Below are 21,183 nucleotides of genomic sequence, written 5' to 3' on the forward strand. Positions count from 1 at the left end.
AGCCACCGAATATGCAAGTTCCCCCACTTAAAATGATGACAGAGGTCAGTAATTTGCACCAGAGGTACACTTCAACTGTGAGAGACAGAATGTGAAAAAAAAATCCATGAATTCACATGGTAGGATTTGTAAAGAATTTATTCGTAAATTAGGGTGGAAAATAAGTATTTGGTCACATCAAACAAGGAAAATCTCTGGCTCTCACAGACCTGTAACGTCTTCTGTAAGAAGCTTTTCTGTCCCCCACTCGTTACCTGTATGAATGGCACCTGTTTGAACTCATCATCTGTATAAAAGACACCTGTCCAGAGCCTCAAACAGTCAGACTCCAAACTCCGCCATGGCCAAGACCAAAGAGCTTTCGAAGGACACCAGGAAAAGTATTGTAGACCTGCACCAGACTGGGAAGAGTGAATCTACAATAGGCAAGCAGCTTGGTGTGAAAAAATCAACTGTGGGAGCAATCATCAGAAAATGGAAGACATACAAGACCACTGATAATCTCCCTCGATCTGGGGCTCCACGCAAGATCTCATCCCGTGGGGTCAAAATGATCATGAGAATGGTGAGCAAAGATCCCAGAACCACACGGGGGGACCTGGTGAATGACCTGCAGAGAGCTGGGACCAAAGTAACAAAGGTCACCATCAGTAACACACTACAACGGCAGGGAATCAAATCCCGCAGTGCCAGACGTGTTCCGCTGCTGAAGCCAGTGCATGTCCAGGCCCGTCTGAAGTTTGCCAGAGAGCACATGGATGATACAGCAGAGGATTGGGAGAATGTCATGTGGTCAGATGAAACCAAAGTAGAACTTTTTGGTATAAACTCAACTCGTCGTGTTTGGAGGAAGAAGAATACTGAGTTGCATCCCAAGAACACCATACCTACTGTGAAGCATGGGAGTGGAAACATCATGCTATGGGGCTGTTTTTCTGCCAAGGGGACAGGACGACTGATCCGTGTTAAGGACAGAATGAATGGGGCCATGTATGGTGAGATTTTGAGCCAAAACCTCCTTCCATCAGTGAGAACTTTGAAGATGAAACGAGGCTCGGTCTTCCAACATGACAATGATCCAAAACACACCGCCCGGGCAACAAAGGAGTGGCTCCGTAAGAAGCATTTGAAAGTCCTGGAGTGGCCTAGCCAGTCTCCAGACCTCAAACCCATAGAAAATCTGTGGCGGGAGTTGAAAGTCTGTGTTGCTCAGTGACAGCCCCAAAACATCACTGCTCTCGAGAAGATCTGCATGGAGGAATGGGCCAAAATACCAGCTACTGTGTGTGCAAACCTGGTAAAGACCTATAGTAAACGTTTGACCTCTGTTATTGCCAACAAAGGTTATGTTACAAAGTATTGAGTTGTATTTTTGTTATTGACCAAATACTTATTTTCCACCCTGATTTACGAATAAATTCTTTACAAATCCTACCATGTGGATTCATGGATTATTTTTTTTTTTTTTCACATTCTGTCTCTCACAGTTCGAGTGTACCTCTGGTGCAAATTACTGACCTCTGTCATCATTTTAGGTGGGGGAACTTGCACAGTCGGTGGCTGACTAAATACTTTTTTGCCCCACGTGTGTGTGTGTGTGTGTATGTATATATATATATATATATATATTACTCATATTTCGTGAGTAATTACTAGTATGGGTTTTTCTTCTTTATTCCTAAATGCAAAATGTGGAGTTCACCACTAGATGGCAGCATACGTATGATTCATCAATACTCAATACCTGGTATGAGTTTCGGATTTCTTTCTACTCCTATTGTTAAACATACGCAACAAGCAAGCAATATTTATTTATATAGCCATTTGCCCGGACAAGAACGGCATCGAAAGGAATCTAGGACAAAACAACAATGTGAAAAAAGAGGAAACGGGAATACGATGAAAATACACAAAAAAACACAAGGCTCGAGCTTCTCAAATTGGACAACAAATAGTGTTCGCTCACCAACATATTATATTACATTATGTTATATTATAAGATTTTTTTTGTATTAAACATAAAATCGTCTGGAAACAGAAATTTCCTGAAGTTAAAAAGGATTAAAATCACGAATTACAGACTTCCCGTCTTTGTCTCTGTATGGAGACTGGACAAATATATATAAGGTTTCGACACATTTTTCACATGAAAAACAAATATCAATATTTTAATTAACATTTGAACTTTAATTGTTGCAATATTATATTTTTGTTCATCTTTTAAAATAAACACTTTATTGAAAATTAAAAAAAAAAACTCTAGCACTATATACTGGCACATATTCTCTTTATTTTGTCTGTCCAAGAACAAAGATTTTTAATAGTCTCAACTCAAAAGCGCTTCGGTTGTTTTGCGCCTGTTACCGTGAGTAACCGCTAGGAGCAGTTTATCCGCAACGGTGGTCAGTCCACTGCTGGTCTCCACTCTTCCAAGTTTTTCAAGCAGGGATGGAGACGATTACTCGTTAGCAGAGAGAGGAGGAGGGCTGCTGTGGGAACTAAGAGAGCGGGGGGAGGAGGAGGAGAAGAAGGATTGATATAACAAGAGCGGCTGTCGATGCGCAACGCAAGTCTCACTCCAAGTCTTTGAAACAAGACAGATAAAGGGGAGCGGGCTTTCCATTCAGTACCAGTGCAGGCAATTTTTTAAAACTAAGTTCGTGCCGCGGGTCAGTTCTCCATTTAGCCTACTACTCATCTGACTTTTAATTATTTTGTAAAACTGAAATACGAGAGAGCGAGTCATAAACAGATCAGAAACTCCGAGAGAGCTGCGAGTTGGGAAGTTTGTTTCCCGTTGCTTTGCATGACATTTCTTCCAAGGACTTGAGAGCCTGACACAGTTTCTTCATAGACCGTGCGGTGTGGGATTTTGATCTGAAACGGGGACTCATCAAATGCAAAATTACATGTATGAGAAAGCAATGGCTCAAGAAACAAGGAACGGAGGAACCTCTACGTTAAATAACAACAATGGTGTTGACAACAGTAAGAAGAAGGTGCTAATAGTGCTCGATGTCTTCTGCCTTCTACTTGGTAAGTTCACACAGATATGTTTACACGATGCTTTCCTCTCTGTTACCATTTAAACTGCGTATCTCACATCAGCTTTTGTAGAGTACATGCAAAAAAAAGTGAAGACAGAAACTTCTGCACATTGCACTCACAATAAAAGTCATCTTTAGAATAGATAAACGGTGCCCGCCTTTTCTCAAGTCTGCCAATAAGAGTATTATCATTTTAAAAGTATTGCCCGTTATCTGTAACTGCAAAACAACTTCAGCTGCTACATCCCCTTATCATCCAGTACCAACGCAACACCCCCGGGCAGTGGAAGTGCCGAATAAAAAAAAATCAAACAACATTTCAGGAGTTCGCACTTTTAATTTTCTTTAATTCACCCCAGAATCACAATCAGTTTGTAAACTGAGAAGAAGAGAAAACTTCTTTTCTTTGTTGTTGTCAAGACAGGTGACTAGCTTCTCTCATCGGAGATAACTGTCACCGGGTAATATACTGATCATTTCAAAGTCCATGGAGTGTCACTGTAATTGATCAGTTGTCAACATGCCTTGGGCATAAATATTTTCAAGTGTTCTAACCTGCCCTTAAAAATAGCCAGACAACACCCACCACTTCCCCCAGTCTGTTCTCTGATAACGATGATCATCTGACCCCAAATCAGATGAACATGTTTATCAGTCCAGCTAAAGCTGGCCATAGGCTGAGTTGCAAGGTGACTGAAGTAAAAATCAAAGTGTAATTAAAATACTGACTAACAGCTCACAAAACATTCCCCAAAGCTAATGTCACATCAGGGTTTTTTTTGCATTAGCTCTCATTTGCTCCCACAGAAATTTTAATGTGTGTTAGTTCTAAGTTCAGTGGGCATCCCATACAGATTCAGTGTGCTGCCTTTGTGTATGTGTGTCTGGTGTCTGTGTGTGTGTTGTTTTGCTGGTTTGTTTTTGGCTGTTGTCACTGTAGCCCAGTCCTTTTAGTGTTGAGCGCCAGTAACCCCCCCCCCCCCCCCCCCCCCCCCCTTCTTTTCACACTATTTTCATTCCCCCATCTCCCCTTTCTCTTTTTTGGAAAAGGATTACGGGAGTTCTGCTTAACTTCTACACATTCACTCCTAGAATCTTGCCAATCCCTGGCCAGCTGCCCCTGATCTCTTCACTTCAAATTACTTTCTTTCTTTCTTTCTGGCTCTCTTTCTCCCTCTCTGTCCAGGGGAATGCGTGGAATAATTGCTTAAGCATGTGTTGTGGTAGGGGAAGGCCTCTCCAATTTGAGTGAGGGATCGAAAAGTGGGACCAGTGGCTGACCGGGCTTTAGAGGAGCAGGTGGGAGACACACCAATAGCGCAATATAAAGGAACCAGTAAAGTACCGATGAAGTATGCAACACTACCACACAGGAGCTGGATTGTATCATCCAGTATGTTACAAATGGTGCACATTAACTCCACATAAGTGCTGTGAGGTAGAAGCAAAGCTCGCTGACAGACAAAGTTTTCCATTGGGTTTATACTAGTTTTCTTATTAAAGAACCCCAGACAGAGATACACTGTTTCATCTGCACTCATATAACTGTAGATGAGCTTTGATCACATGTGGACTGAATTTCCTGCACAAACCAACTTCCTTTATTGGTTAAAGCTCTACAGACAGTTCTCCATTGCCTTGTTAGGACACACACACGCACTCACAGACACGCATGTATGCCTGTAAACTCACACAATGCATGTAAGAACACAGTAACAAATGGTTACAAAGATTCTCCTTTGTTATGCTAAACACAATCTGGCTGCTCAGTGATGATTGGTTGGCCCACTTCAGGGGTTTGGGGGGAGTTGCGGGTTTGGTGCGAGGGGGTGACTGGGGAGGGGGTTAAAAGAGAGGGAGAAGAGATCAGTAGAAAGGGAGGGTTATCAGGGCATCCTGAATGAGGAAGGAGGAATGCGGGTGTGTTGTCGAAGAGCTCAGCGGAATGCTTAATGGTTGATAGCTTTTGTTCTGAGCCTGTTTATGGCTAAAAAGTAGTGTACACTACTAAAACTGGGAAATAGATAAGTATCTCATTACCTTTAATTAGTTCCTATTCTGCCAGCTGGGCTCTACACGCAGAGTCTCTGCAGTTACATCTTCCTATAGGATGTTAATGTGCCCAACTGACACACCCTTAGGCGCAGATAATGAGTGTCTGCATAAAAGACATCTGAGACCATCTATAGCTGCACACAAGGACAAAAGAAAACATCTTTAAATGTTTAATGAAGAAGCCATCCCAGTTGGTTTTGCTGAAGAAAACTGATAATGCAAAAGTACAGCAAGATTAAAAAGGCATTGAAAAAGCATACTCACATTCTCTCCAGCACTCAACTACCAAGACCAGGGTTACGGCATATAGTTTTGGCAGCTGAGCGCAACCGTCATCTGCTGATTTCACTCTGGATCAGGTTCCACTCCTACAGAGCAGTCGAGTTGATTTAGCAATGCTATAAGGAGCGTGCACACAAACAGTATACACTCACTATAAATACACAAACTCGACCGCAGAATTTCGTATTCCCTTTTGGCGACTCACTGCCCAATAGTCTTCTCTTGGCTGTTTGAAAAAAAAAAAATGTTTATTGTGAGAACACTTTGCAACGAGACGCAGACTAGAGCCCTCTGGAACCCAAGCATCCAAAAGTAGTCTCACTTAAACCATGATTAAGTTTTACACAATGCACAGGGGATTATACTTTATGTGTTTGCTTCTGCAGAACTGGTTTGGGATGGAGCGGTCTTTTTGTAAAACATAAACATGGATTCATTGACTCTATATATGCTTCTTTTAAAGGATCACGATCTGTCTCCTTATGATGATCTGTGAGGCAAAAAACTATATATATAATGTTTTAAAACATTTAATTATGTGTTTATTGCAAAATTTGGAGCTCTGATACAGTCAGGTGTTCAGCGGTCTGCTTTTCCACAAATCACAGACAGGTAGCCAAGAAGAGCGTAACCTTTTGGCCTCGAGGAATCAGCTTCATAACTGGCCCCGGAGCGTTAACCCTTCTGTATTCGACTCCTGCGTTCCCATCAGCTGCTATAACATTACAGCAGTCAGTCACACAGCCTCTCATTAAAGTCAGAGAGGTTTAACCTCCACCTCTCCAGGCCTCAGCCACTTCAATCCTGAGCTGCTCTACAAATATTTTTGAGAATTTCACAAATTCTTCATCTGGCTGTAGCTCTGTGCCCAAAGACTCTGGATGGGACATCTGGTGCAATTTTGGGAGTAAGTGAACCAGGGGGCATATAGAGTGTGTGTGTATAGTGGAGCTCAGGAAAGGGTGGGAAACGGAAAGGTAGTGTCGGTCGGAGGTGGGTGTGGTTGTGAAATGAAATCCTGTCTCTTTTTTTTGCCTCCTAGTCCATTTCCACATCTATCTCCGTTCCTTCCCCGTGTTCCTTCTCTACCGGAGCCAGTCTTCTGTCTTCATAATAGTCTCAGAATAACAAGGGAAAGATCAATAATGAACAAAATAATATTAGAAGAATATTGATATGCATGGATTATACAGTCTGTGTCTGTTAGAAAACTACATTGAAGCAGCATGTGAGTCTATCACAGAGAAATTGAAACACAGGCTCCAATCCAAAGATGCTGACCTTAATCCAAGGGTAAATATTCTCAGGGATTCTGCACAAGTCTTTCAGAGGTGGGAGCCATGAACATGTTCTTAGAAATATATTTGGCTGGGATTTATTGGGATCTGTTTAAGACATTAGGTGAAAGGTCAGAAAGAAAAGAGACTCACATATGATCAATATCTGCAATGCTCTTTGTGTGACATTAGTTACACTCATGTGTCACCCACAGCAGACACTTAATAGACATGCACAGAAGAATATGTCTCAGGATTTAGTTTTGACAGTAATCAGATTGAGTGTTTATTGTGAGAACACTTTGCACATCATAACACAACATAGCTTGATTACTCGACTATACTTTTGTCGTTATGATATCTAAATGTTATCTGTGCCCAGCCTGTGATGAGTGTTTGTTGGCGGCTTCAGGACAAGGTGAGGTTATGGCTCTTAAGAAGGTGACGAGGTGACGAGTGTCCTCTGGCAGAAGATAAAGATCAGCAGATGTCCCTGACAACAGAAGCCTAGGGCTACTATCTCTCCTAGATAAGATGCTAATATAAGTGCACATTTTTGGGAAGATCTATGTTTTTCGTGCATGTTGAGATGAAGAGCACCAGTGGCATCAATGCCAGACAGGTCTGCAACATTTTCCGACTGTCATTGTGACATGCGGTGGGTTTCTGTTGGTGCAAGAGTTAACCACCAAACCCCTGGGGTATGTGCCTTAGCAGGGCTGTGATTAGAGGTGCGTGGGTGTGAGCGTGTGCATGTGTGTCCTTTGGGATTCGGGAATAAGAGAGAGGGCACCCAGAGCTGTCATTAAATGGACCATATAGCCTGAAGGGTGAAGCATTTTGTATTCACTCTGTGGGTAGCATGTGTGAGGCATGTGTGGCTCGATTTATAGACCTGTGTCCCATGTGGCTCCCGTGGGCAAGCTGAAGGCATAAGCTTGACCAATTTGCCTGTAGCTGTTCACACTGCTATACAAACCAGACACATTCATCTCCTTTACCTTTTTTTATACTGTCGCCATCCTGGCACACAAATTGCACAATAAAACAAAGACACCAGCTTGTAGTTTACGCTTTGACAACAATAGTGTAGTAATGCCTCTCATTCTCATGTCTCATCTATGATTATATCCCTCTCATATAAACGCTTTTCAAACTGCTTATTTAAGTCATTTTGGATTACTGGGCAGGACCTTACAATAAGCTTTTGTTAGCAGTCAATTTTGAATGTGTTTAAACTTGTGTTTTAGCCTTCACCAAGAAATGTAAATGTATATTTCACAGAATTCTGCATGTGGGCAACAAACATCTACTTGCCCATTACACCCATGGAAATTAACTCTTAGACTTTCTACTTTTTCCACAGTTACTTTTTTGATTTAACCCAGTGTTTTTCTAGACCCTATTTCTACTTCTATTAGTCAACATGTGATGAACAACAATGGCACTAGCCCTTTAATGTAAATTAGAGCGCAAGCGGCAGATGATCTGAAGTTATGGGCCTCATTAAATCTCTTTCCCCCCCCACAATATCCTTTCTTGGGCCTGCTTCCTGCTGTTACACAGGCCCCTCTGTCTGTCACTTTCTCTTACTGCATATACAGTCTTCTGTATTTGTGTGTGTGCTGTGTGCATCCAGGGATGGGGGTCAGGGCGATTTCTCTGTTTCGGAGAGAACAATACCCCTTTTGATGCATCTCAGCGCTCTTTGTTTCGTTAACAGGGACCAACAGACCAGTGGCAGACTGAAGGAGGATGAAATAGAAGGGAGGGGTAATAAGTGAATGAGGGAGAGATGAGAGGGCGTAAGAAGCTTCTTACTGGGTACTCAAGGTCGCTTTATTATCTATCAGTGGTTTATGGCTGTTGCTGCTTCTAGCTTTATTGTTGACTGGATTGTGGGCTGTAGTGCTTATCTGCTCAGAGCTGTGTAGAAATCAGCTCAGCATCTTTAATGGCACAGGCCTTATCTAAGCTGCAGCCACTGAGCTCTATCCTGTTTACATACAGAGCAGCCCCCTGGCTGAAGAGGATCCATGTAACACTAGAAAACATCATGCTTTACATTTGTACTGTAGCAGCAGTTTAACATCTTGTGTACACAGTTATTAAAAAATGGTCTGGGGTATAAGCTGAGGTGAGCTGGAATGAGAAGACAGTCTTGTGTTAAGTTCAGGGGAGCATTACCCAGAGATAGAAGCATCAGGTTTCAGAGAATCCATAGCCCTCCTCTGCACAGCCAGGCTTTTGTCCCAAGGGGTAATAATGCCATTATGGCAATCGTTGAGAAACGCCTAGCCAGCCATCTAACCAACCAGCCAGATAACGTGATCTGGCCCTGGACGGTGCTCATGTTTCTCTTCATTGGAGCAGCTGTGCATTTGTCTTTTTTGCTGACAGTGCAGCCAAGCATTAAATAAGTCTCCATGACTTTTAACTGATCTTTTTAAAACAAATTATGAATATCCTCTCGCATTCCCTAGTTTCTGATGTGGACCAAAGGTGAATTTCTCTTCATCTCTACAAATGCACTTACAAGCCAAAAGCAACACAGGGCCAGCAGCAGCACTCAGAAGTTGCCCACACAGGTGCCTGCTGGTAAAAGACCCTAGAGTGTGTCCCAACAGATGCCTGTGTGTAAAAAGGCATTTATTCCTGTGAATAAAATCTCTCTGAGTAAGCACATGCTTCAGCCAGCGGCCCCCCGGTCGCTACAGCATTCACACAGGGGGGGAAAAAGGGATTCACTCTGCGCACCACTCTGCTGACCTCAGCCACTCCTGTGTATCTATGTGTGCGTCTGTGTTTGTGTAATTGTGAGCTTTGTACATGCGTGAGACACATCAGCAACCTGTGGAAACAAAGAAACTAATATCTCGAGCCAAACATCTGTATCGGTGCATGTTTGTGCACGCGTTTATAAACGTATGTTTCCTAAACAGTGATTATGTGTATGGTAAAAGCACGGGTGGTTTATATGGAGCCGAGTTTGTTTATTTGGATTGCGAGGACATTTTTAAAGCCCTTTGTGGTCGACGGCTTAAAATTTTTTCAGAAAGAAGTTGGCTGAAGTCGCCAGTGAAACCACAGTAATCCACTTTCACACCCACATAGCCACACACACAACCGCACACTCTCGAAGATACAATACACAGCGTCACAGTGACATTTGGATCCTGTAGGCTATAGTATAATCCTAGAGTTATGTCACATCTCTCACCTATGACCTTTTGCTCTTCCGGGATCTGTCTTGAATGTATGCACACTATCTCTAAATATGTGGAAAGCCTCACATAGTCTTGCTCATGGCTTTAGTGACCTTAAGATAGGGCTAACTGGGTGGGCTTGCCTAACTGTAAAGTGTTTGATGTGTGACAAATTTCAAAACATCCGAGGCATCTGCTTGGCATGCCATTTTTAAAACCTCAGGGGTGACAGTACAAATGATAATGAATATGTGTCCTCTGTAAACACTTAGCTTAAGATTGAGACTGGAATTACTATTAAATAAATTAATAGAAACAGTTAAAAATACACTATGTACCACTGTTTTAATAGAAAATTTGCCACTATGACAAACTGTGTGCGTTACAAACACAGTCTCACTACTGACACACACAATTCCCATTTATAGTGCACATGCACACTGTGTAATTGCAATGTCACTTGCAGCTGGATGAGAGCATTCATTCATCAACAATCCCGGACTAAAGGACGCTCATAAAGAAAGACACTCCTTCTCATTCACACACATATCAAATAACCGCAAGATAATATCTCTCCACACTTCTCTTTAGCAATGTAGGGCACTTTAAAACGTCATTTTACAAATGCAGATTATGTCGTTTGGTATTTACAAATCAGAATTATAAAAGTATTAAGAGTTTCTTCAGTAGCCTGAAAAATATAAATGCTTTGACATGTCCACACAGGCAAAGATCATGTTGTTTATAGGTTTTTAAAAAGTTCCACTTAGTTTAACAGAAAAGAAAACATTTTAACCTGTTACTAATTCGCTCAAAATGTCACAGATTGCTTAAATTGTCCAAAATTTGTTATCGCAGAATCCATGTAAATCTAACCACATATTTAGAGACTGCATTTTGCACTTGGCATGTTGCAATAATTGGTGCGACATGCAGATTTCAGCTACGGAAGTGAGCGGAGCTGCTATCTGATCTGCTAAAATAGAGGTGAGAAAAATCAGAGAAGAAGCGACTAAACAGTTTGATTGATTGACTGTTCAGTCTATAGAGTCACAACCCACTATAGACACTATAGACACTATAGACCCGGCCCTCTCTAACCCTCCTCTGAATTGTCCTTGTTCCCACTCCTTCTTAGAACGAGTCACATATTGCTTATTGAGAGACAGGAGGAGGAAATCCTCCATTAGTGCAGACTACAATACCTTTTCCTCTGCCCTGCTCCGCCTCCCATTTACCTCTCACACTCACTGCTGACAATCAGCATCACTCACTAAAATAACGATATCATTCTAATTTTGCTTCTGAAAGCCATGAAAACCTATTACAATATCAATAGAAACCCAGAACGGTGAGAAAGTCATGAGAACCAAAGTGCGGGAACCTCGCTACCATGGACTCGACATACACGCTGGTGTTCTACAGGGATATTAGTGCAATGTCAAAGGGTATTAACCTTTTAAGCAATGTAGAGCTTTAGCTGGCACTGGAATAACAATTGTTTCCTGTTGTGCCAAGTATAGCCAGGCTTAAGGTAAGAAAAGAAAGTGATAGCAAATTCATGATCATTGCCTTGCAGTCTCAAGGAACTTTGAACTGTATAGTAAAGAAGACTGTTTAAAAACCCTAAATTCTTCATTTTAGCTATGTAACATTTTGATAAAGTAAATCCTTTTTTTTCTTACTAAAAAAATCAGTCTTAGCCCTGCTAATCGAAGCTCTCGCTGACTACGCCAAATTTAGCTCCAAAGCCAATCAAACGGACGCCTGAAGGATAATCTCAGTCACATAAACAAATGCGCACACATACACACTCGATCGCATACAAAGAAAACTACATACATACATTTAAAAACCCCAACCCAACCAAAACGCACGTGGACATATTTTTATCATGTGTTTGTCATTTCCAGCAGGCAGCAGAGCGTGAGCATGTGAGTGGATTTACGAATGGAAAATAAGTCCAGTGCCCTTACTCGCTCTCTCACTCACACACACACACACACACACACACACACACACACACATACATACACAGGCCCTGCCATGACCTCTGCATATAAACACAGATTCAACCAGCCAAAGGAATTCCTCTCTCTCTCTCTCTGACCTGCGGTAAGTCTTTAGTGGTCTGCAGCGGTTCTCTGAAGAGAGAAGTGCATGACAGGATCTGATAAGACAAATAGAACTGTTCCCAAACTCACTAAGCCACCCACTTTGGTTATGTGTGTGTGAGTGCATTTATGTTTTTTTCCCCTGTTGAATTCTTCATACTTTCAGACCCTCCCTGTCTTTCTCTAGCTCGCCATTGAGGAAATTTTTAGACCCCAATTATTCTTTACATGCCAGTTTGTGTGCTAAAAACAGCTCCTTGGCTTAATAGTGTGTAAGGCTCATTTCCTATCAAAGCACACACACAACTTCTTCAAATGAATGTTTCCTCTGTTTCGGTAGTTGAAGTATGAACTGCATCGTCGCGTAAAAGCGACCTCTTGACAGAACTTGTAAAGCAGTTGTTTTTTTTAATTCAGTGATGCACCACAGGTCTTTGCTAAAGCCCATCCCACTTCTTTCTGTTTCCTTCCCTTCTGTCTTGGTTTTTCCCTCCTCTGACACTCCTCCACCACTTTTCCTCTCTCTGTGGGTCAGCAGGTCTCCCGAAGGTCATTTGCTCTTGGGGAAAAGGGGTCATATATCTTCACGCCACTGTTTGTAGAGGAGGTTCAGATGTGACATATAGGGTTAACACTGGTGCGCCTTTGAATTTGTGCTGAGAGTTTCATGGACTGACTGTGGTATGAGGAGAATGCCAACATACAGGGTGCTTTAAGGGCGACAGCATGGAGGGGTGGGTGGGCAGCGCAAAAGAGCCTGGCATCTCAAGGCTGTGCAGCGGGCAGACAGAGAGGCTTTCATGACTTCTCAATAGGTAGTGTCGAGGTGTTCAATTGCTCAATCTCGCTTTACTTTTTCAGTCATTCAGCTGGTCAACTCCCGAGTTTCCCATGGTATTCTCCCATCGGTTTAGCCTTTAAGCACTGGTTAGCTTGTGTGTTTTTGTCTGAGTGTCTGTTAAGCCCATGAACTTCTTTCATGCCTCCTCATTAGCATGTGAATCCTCCCTCCACAAGCAGGCCAGCATGGAAGGATGGAGAAAGACAGGAAAGAAGGGGGAAGAAAAACGCAAAACCCCAGGAAAAACAGGGAATGCTGTGAGAGAAACCAGAAACTGATTTTTGGAAATGTTTTATTTTCCAGGCTGACTGTTTACCCAACACACCCCAGTTTATGCCTAGAGTTAACATGTGACGGTTCTCACTTTGTTTAAAGTATCTGTAGCCAAGTTCCCAGGCAGATTATGCTGAAAGTCTTGTATGAACAGAAACACGCTGGAATCTCCTCATCTTAAGTTGTGTTGATCGTCCCGCCCTGCCTTGCCTGGGCAATTCTGTGCTCACCCACATCTCCTTCTTCCTGTTGTATGCACAACATGGTTCTCAGACACCACTGTAGCCTGGGCTAGCCTTGTGTGGGCCCACCAGTGCCCTGATGAATTCTGCATGCTGTTTGTGCAGGTGTCTGCTTCAGTGACCATTACATCTGCTGACCTATGTTGACCAGTGGAAAGAGAGTCAATGAGAAAAAGAGCTTAATTCACACTAAAATCAGCTATAATAATACAAAAACGCTTTAAACTCTGCTGGCAAAATTTGTCTTCAGAGGAAGCAAAACAGCATAAAATCAAGAAAAAATGTTTTTTTCTTGACTGTAGCTATATTACATGGCTTAAACATATACACATTGATCTGGCGAGCACCTGAGACAACACTGTCTTCTTTTGGTTTCATTATGCAAGTCTGAAAGCTGAGTGTGCTTCTCTCGGAGGCATGCACAAGAATGTGTGTTTTGAGGTTTGTGTGAAGTTCATCTGAGTGCTGTGCTCCTCAGTACAGACCGGTAACATGATCTTCATCACCCATCACTGGCGAGAAGACAGCTGTGGCTCTCAGCAGCATTCATGAGTAGACCTGGATCTTAAACCAAAACATCAAAGGAAACCATGATGTGAGCTAACCACATGAACCACATGTGGGACTACTTTCTGAGCAGTCTGACATTGAATGTATATGTTGGTGTGTCTGGATGTGGGTCTTCAGGACACCTTCTTGTCTTGACTTCTCTCTATTTATGAGCAACTGTGAACACATAGCTCACATTTTGCATGAGAACATGTTCTTATGCAAAAAATGTTCCAGATTTGGGTGGGCTTTCTTTTGTTTTTCTTGGTATTCACACATTTTTAAATCCCTCAAAGAAGAATTTGAAAGTCCCAGCCAGCGTTTACACGCCTATATTTGTATTGCTTTGATTTGGAGATGTGTATTTCTTTTCCCCCTTGTCAGGAGTATATTAGTCCATGTGTGTGAGACTGGTTAGGAAAGCAGACATCAAAATGAATTTTTACTAATGGCTAATCATGGCCCTGCATTGTTATTAGTTGTGAAATTCTTTAGATTGTTATGGAGTGTTAAAGGAGTAGTACAAGAGGGATGTCCCAGAAATGTTTCTTTTTCTTTACTAGATATTTTGAAACTCTTTTCCCTAAAACTATGCAAACTTTATTGACAATATCCCCCTGTTGATTGGTTTCTTTCTTCTTTAATAATGAACCAATAGCCTTGAGTGTGAGTGTGTGTTTGCTCTGTGAGGAATGAGTGAAGCTACAGGATAAAGCTCAGTTCTCAATGGCCTGTTGTCGCACTGTCAACTAGAGCAGCAGGAGACAGTTTGTCGAGTAAACAGACTGTTTACTGTGAGCACACACACCTGTGAAAGGTTTTTGTCTTCTAATTTGTTTTCTAATGATACTTTCTCTTCAGCCTACAGGTAAGTAAACTGAGCTATGTGACAGTATGATTCCCCGTATTAGATGTGACTGTGAGTCGGCTCATGTATTTGCATAGGTTCATGCAGCTATCCATGTGTTTGTGTATGTCTGTGTGTAGCTATGCTGCCAGCCCTGGTACTCCATCGTACCGCTATTCGTCCTTACCACAGGGGGTTTTACTGCAGCGACTCCAGCCTGTACTACCCCTACAAGAGAAGCACCGTACCTTCCTCAGTCCTCATTTCTGTTGGCTTGACACTGCCTGCGGTGTCCGTAAGTCCATCCGACATAAAAAGCACTTGGCGATGGGAAACTCTGAAGGCAGAAATAGGAAGGGCTCGAGGTTTATGAAGGTGGCTGTGAAGGAGTGACTCTGCTACATAAGCTCTACCAAAGTTTAGATAGGCTTATATAACTTTTTTCTGAAGCTGCAAGTGCATCTGATTTTGGAAAACAGTCACTCCTTTGCTCTAAGCTGTCCATCTGACTTCCTTAAGCCCCAACCACTTCTGCTATCCCATGATCCCCAGTGCCGGCATGCTCCTTGTGCTCCCGCCGTTCTCTCCTGTTTGTGTCTGTGTAACTGACCTGGTGCTTTTATTATTTCTTTCTTCTCTCCCTCTTCCTGTCCTTCTCTCTTTGTGTCTTTTGTAGCTAGCCTGCCTTTCCTGATCATTGAGACTAGCACCATACAGCCGTACCAGCGCGGGTTTTACTGTTCGGACGAGTCCATCCGGTACCCGCGAAAAGAGGGAGAGACCATTAGTGATGCTGTGCTTTGTGGTGTTGGCATTCTTATTGGCATCTTCTCCGTAAGTCGATCTTTACACCTCCCTTGGTTTAATCCTTGTAAAACTCTTAGATACGTCATAGTAGGGTTACTCAATTGTGACAAAAATCATCATTATGGCTATTTTGGTTAACGTCGAGGTCTAAATTATTTAACTTTGGCTCTGGAAACATCATACATTTATTGACATTCCAAAAAGCAAAAGGTCTTATAGCTCAGTGGATTTTTAATCTATGAATATAGTTTAACTGAACTAAGATCTTCACTAAAGATCTTTGAAAGTAAAGAAAAATCAGATCGTCTGGACCGGATTAGCACCTTGGCCCTGTCACAAGTGGCTCTTCACATAGAGCCATAGGCAGCTATCAGAGACCAACGGAAGTTCCGCGCTGCTTCAGTATTGTAAATAGTAAATAGGCGGTATTCTCTTGTTAAGTCATAATCGTGCAGATTGTAGCTTCACAATGTCAACTGGAGAGCTAAGAACATACACCAGATGTCTCAAGGTGTGGATTCCTTCCTATGGAGCAAAATTGATATCCGGTTAATATCCCCAGTAAGTACAGAGATTGGTGGGGCTGCTTATTTATTGCAACAAATAATGCATTTTGGTCAATATTGGAATGAAGATTATATAAAGATGACTCATCAAAATATCTACATCTTTTAACACGGGATCTTCTTGAACTTGGTGGGGAGTGAGTCAGTGTTTTAGGTAGAGCAGACAGAAGCTGGATTTAAAGCATAAGACAAAAGAAAACGATCATTAAGAAACCAAAATGCATAGTCCCAAACCTAACATAGAGCCTTCATCAAATTTTTGTTTTTATCATGCAGTGTTATCTAAAATTCTCCAGTTTTTTCCTTTAAATGTGCTTTTTTGTTTCCCCCTCCATTCTATAATGCTTTCTTCTTAATACTTCATTCTTCAGGAGCTTTTTCCAAGCCATTTATAATGGCCTGCATTTTATTACTTTACTAAGTGAGTGAGTCAGTCGGTAGTGAGAGGCCCCCCAAGCGATATTAGGAAGTGTATGTTGGTGTATATGTGTGTTGATGCCTGCATGCCAAATACCAAAGAGATTTTATGAGCTCTTACTCCATTCTCATGGCTGACTCCGTGCCCTCTGTGCCCTGTACATTACTACTGGTAAATATGTCAGCGCTCTGTTCACTACCACACTGGTAGCCTCAAGCGTCTCACTAGTTAGCAACAGCATGAAATTCCCATGACTGGAACCGTGCTCCAGAAAACGGGAATGGTTCTGGTGTTGTGCCAGCAGATTAGAGGGGGTCAAGTTTAGTGGAAACATGTTATAATGACTTGTGGTGGGGTGCATGACAATTACTGCCACGTGGTCAAGCTAAATGATCTTTACAGCCCCCAGACTCCTATGTGGCACAGCCCCCTCATAAGTTCCCAGACTGAAACATTGCTTCGCTGTCGCCTCGGTGCCATCAACTTAGTGGGCGCCCACGCACGTACACGCTGGACCAGCTCAGCTCTTCTGCTTATTGGATTCAGGACCCTGTTCTTGTGTTAGTTAGCTCCCTCACATGTTCACGTGTGGGCAAAGCTGGCGTGTCTTACACAGCTGTATTCCATTAGTGGCGTCTACTGCCATGCCGACACCATTCCTGTAACACACGCGCTGTCTCCCATGCTGGCACAGGCACATGGATACGCATATATGCACATATATACATGCAGTGGTAGCAGATTCCACTTGGGTCTCTTGTTTATCTCTGTTGAAAGGAAAATCCCAATAGCCCTGCTGGTCAGACAGATTCATGTCTGGCAGACTCTGTTTCCACAGTTAGAAGTTATGAGTTACCATGCATAACGATGATCTAAAAAAAAAGATTAGATTCTCTGGGATACTCAGAGATGCTCTATACAAGCAGATATATAAACTAAGACAGGGGGTAGAAACAAGAGAAGAGATTTGAATGCTGGCAACAAAAATAAACAATTGTGGCCTGTATTAGCCTCCTGTGGTTTTAATCTCCACCTCTGATCTGAGTAATTCAATGACAATAGCACAGACAAACATACAGTACACCACCACGTTTATTTTGCCTGGCTGTGAGCTGAGCTGAGCACCTAATACCCAGAATAGATGTGTTTGTCAAGATTAACAGCACACACAAAGAGTACATGTACACAGTAAAAGAAGCTAATAATACGAGGGTACATTGTGTGGAAAGACTGCCATAGGCAGTGTGAATGTGTGCACATTCATCTGTGCACATAGTGCTGTTTACATTCACAATGTCTGCAGGCATAACGATGTGCAGGTAAATACTTTTTAAAGAAATTATTCAGAAGACTAAAGCCTTTTGTGGGAAGAAGAAGGAAAGAGCAACTGGTCTATTAGTCCAGGGACCCAGGTGGTACAGACTTAATTGACATCTTTGTGCCTCAAGGCATGACTTGGCGCACAAGCCCCTTATAGATGAGGTCTTTTCAATAGGCCTTACCTCTACTCAGCATTTCCTGGTTAGACTACCACAGGACTCAAAATAAGCTCACTGGACTAAAGCTCCATAAAAAATTATATAGATACCTGTTTTCCTTTTTCATTGACGTTCACTTTCTTTTTTTATTCTTTACATCCGACGTGGAAGACCGGATCATATCATTGAACCTTTGCTCACATTCACATCATATTCAAACTGCCTGAGGGAAAGGCAGGCCATGCTCATCTTTTATGTTTGTTTATGTGTGACTTTGCACCATTTATTGTCCTGTCTTTCCTGTCTGTTACATCCTTCATAATCTCTCTGTTACTTCAACCTGGAATTGAGTTAGATTTCCTGCATGATAACTCAAAAGTTACAATTTTATTGCATGGTTTTATGTGTCTGAAACTAATGTAGTGCTGTTTGATTCGGCAACGTCTTAAAAAAATTGTAATGAGTGTTGTGTGCTGTATCTGAAAAAAATGTTCCTTTTAGATTGTGATTGGAGAATGCTACAGGATTCACCAGCTGCACCAAGGAACAAAGTCATTTGTGGGGAATCCCTACGTTGCAGCTCTCTACAAGCAGGTCAGCTCTGCATCTGACTGGCATCATACGTGTTCTAATAATTTCTTACATAGTAAAGCATTTTTTTAAACATCTCAATTTTATTGCCAAACCTAACATTGTATGTATGTAATTTTTATGTAAGGCACATAGTCGACTGTAAATTCTAATAACAGCTATTGAATGTTTTGAAGGAACTAAAACATTATCTCAAAAGTGGGATAGGAAACATGTTTTTTGCATCAACACAAAAAAATATTATAAACCTTCAGTGCAATATAACTGAAGTGATATGAGACCTTTCTGTGGTCTCTGGACCAGCCTCTTGAGGAAGTCAAAAACAGTACTGAGTGTAGTGAATTACTCAGAAGACATAATTAGTAACAGCTGTTAAAATCTGTTAGCGATACAACGTTTACATCAGCCACAAAATTTTTGGTCTTAGAATAGCATGCTACATTTTAAAAACTCATATCCTGTGTACGATAAATCTGCCAGCATTATTGTTTTAGGTACTTGTGCTGTGTAAGTGTAGAAGTCTTAAAACCATAGCAACAGTAATGGAGACAGTTCTTATCTAACAATCAGTTACAGTCATCTGCTTTATCTAATCACTGTTGTGTGTCATCTTGCAGATAGGTGTGTTTCTCTTTGGCTGCGCCATCAGCCAGTCATTCACAGACATTGCCAAGGTGTCTGTAGGTCGGATGAGACCCCACTTCTTAGATGTTTGCAGACCAAATTTCTCCACTATTAACTGTTCATTGGGGTACATCACCAACTATACCTGCACTGGGGAAGAGAGTGAAGTACAGGAAGCTAGGTTTGTGTAAACAACGATGCACACACAGTATGAACAGAATATAATATGTTTATTAATGTACTCCTTCAGAGTTTAAAAGTTACGGTTTCTCTCCACAGGAAATCCTTCTTCTCAGGACATGCCTCGTTTTCGTTATTCACCATGCTCTACCTGTGTGTAAGTAACCATCAAGCTCTGATATTCTAACATTCATGCAGGCACACATATGCTGACAATCAGAGAAACAATGATTTGCACATAGATGGAGTTATGGAAACAAGGCTGGGCTCTGATTAGGGGATTTACTGCTTGAAGAAAGAGAAAAACATTGTTCTTATCCACTGCTCCACCTCCTCTTCTTCATCTCCTCACTCATTTTTATACTCTTTTTTTAATTCCTTGGGGAGAAGGATGGATGCACTCCACCTGTTTTCTTCAAAACAGTTGCATGCATACTTCCTGTTCTCACTCATCCCTTTCCACATCTTTCTCTCAGTCCACCTGTTGTGGGTGTCTGGTAGGGTTTAGCACCCCAGAGGCATTTCAAGCTACACACACACACGAACACACATCCCAATCATCTCCCTTTCTTCCTTTGTTTACAGACCACAAATTTTAATCTCCCTCCCTTGTATGCTACAGGGATTTAAGAATAGAGTCAGTGTTTTGGATTTGGCTGGCCTGGTTACCAGGTGGTCTTGGTTCTCAGAGTGAAGACACTTGAATATCCCATGTATTATAGTGGATTGCAGTGCAGTGCAGTGAGAGGTTGCTGTGGGTATTTCCCAGCCTCTGGGTGAACCTACAGCTGCACTCTGGTCAGACGAAGGAAAAGAACTGCATAAAACGCAGGGGGAAAGTAGCAAGGGAATGGAGATGTGCTGCATCCAGACCACACAGTGACACACTAGTCAAAGACCAATGTTCCAGCTGTGGTAAACTCAGGACTGCCAGCATCAGTCCAAATATGAGTGGAGTTGAAAAGAGGCAGAACAGCTTGTAGTTGATGTTTTTGAATACAAAACCGTCCTGAAACAAAGACCACAAAGTAGGCCCACGCAGTGGTAAAAGGAAACTGCTGCTTTTCCACTCAAAGAAGTCCCCTCTTGAAGTCTGCCTAAATATGCATTCTTGTAGACGTCACTAAGAGCCAAACTCTAAATTAAAACCAAAGGAATATGAAGAATATAGAAGTTTGACAGTTGAGGACACGTGGTAGCTAATAAGAATTAATGTCAGGGATTAATACTCAATACTTAAAACAATTAAATGAATAGAATATAAATAGAAGATGGAACAGCTTCATATGCAAATGTTGCTTTTTGCACAACCGTTCTAGTGAAAATAGGTTATCAAGGCTGCCTTTTTCCTCATCAAAGCCTCTAGTGGCATACATATTTCTTTTCTTTGGTGCTTTCGCTCACTCATCGCTTTCCACTTTGAAAGTGTCATTTCCACATTGGGGCTGCCACCTCGTCCTCTTTCTCACAACCTCAATTCATCTGCTAATTGGCATTTAGTGAAGTTGAAGCACTTAATTTCCTGACAAGCATGCCTCAGTGCTGCATCTCTGACTGATGTGGTTTGAGCTGTGCCTTAACAGCATCATAGGCTTCAGAGACAGCACACCCATAACTGGCGCAGACCACATGGCATGCTGTTCAGCAACACCACAGCCACAGAAAACAAGCATATGCGTGCATTTGTGTGTGCCACTGAACTATCTTTTGTTTTGGCTAATGCACACTCAACATCTGCGTATTCTCAGAATGAGAAAACGAAGTGTTTGCGTGAGTTAGTTGTGAC

The 21,183-nt window shown here is 42.0% G+C and overlaps 1 protein-coding gene across 2 annotated transcripts in view; it reads left to right on the plus strand.

Moving 5' to 3' along the window:
• Nucleotides 1-2,427: 2,427 nt before the first annotated feature.
• plpp3 (phospholipid phosphatase 3) overlaps nucleotides 2,428-21,183 on the plus strand; it is a 28,270-nt gene continuing 9,514 nt past the window's right edge. The window contains exons 1-5 of one of the 2 annotated variants that reach the window (XM_004557198.6): nucleotides 2,428-3,036; nucleotides 15,410-15,567; nucleotides 18,504-18,596; nucleotides 19,211-19,398; nucleotides 19,497-19,554. In XM_004557198.6, coding sequence (XP_004557255.1) covers nucleotides 2,898-3,036; nucleotides 15,410-15,567; nucleotides 18,504-18,596; nucleotides 19,211-19,398; nucleotides 19,497-19,554 — 636 coding nt within the window. In that variant the 5' untranslated portion in view covers nucleotides 2,428-2,897. Of the gene's footprint in view, nucleotides 3,037-14,873; nucleotides 15,029-15,409; nucleotides 15,568-18,503; nucleotides 18,597-19,210; nucleotides 19,399-19,496; nucleotides 19,555-21,183 lie in introns of both variants that reach the window. The other variant, XM_004557199.6, reaches the window with a different exon arrangement.

This window comes from Maylandia zebra, linkage group LG23 (genome assembly GCF_041146795.1).
Source record: "Maylandia zebra isolate NMK-2024a linkage group LG23, Mzebra_GT3a, whole genome shotgun sequence".
Classification (NCBI taxonomy): domain Eukaryota; kingdom Metazoa; phylum Chordata; class Actinopteri; order Cichliformes; family Cichlidae; genus Maylandia; species Maylandia zebra.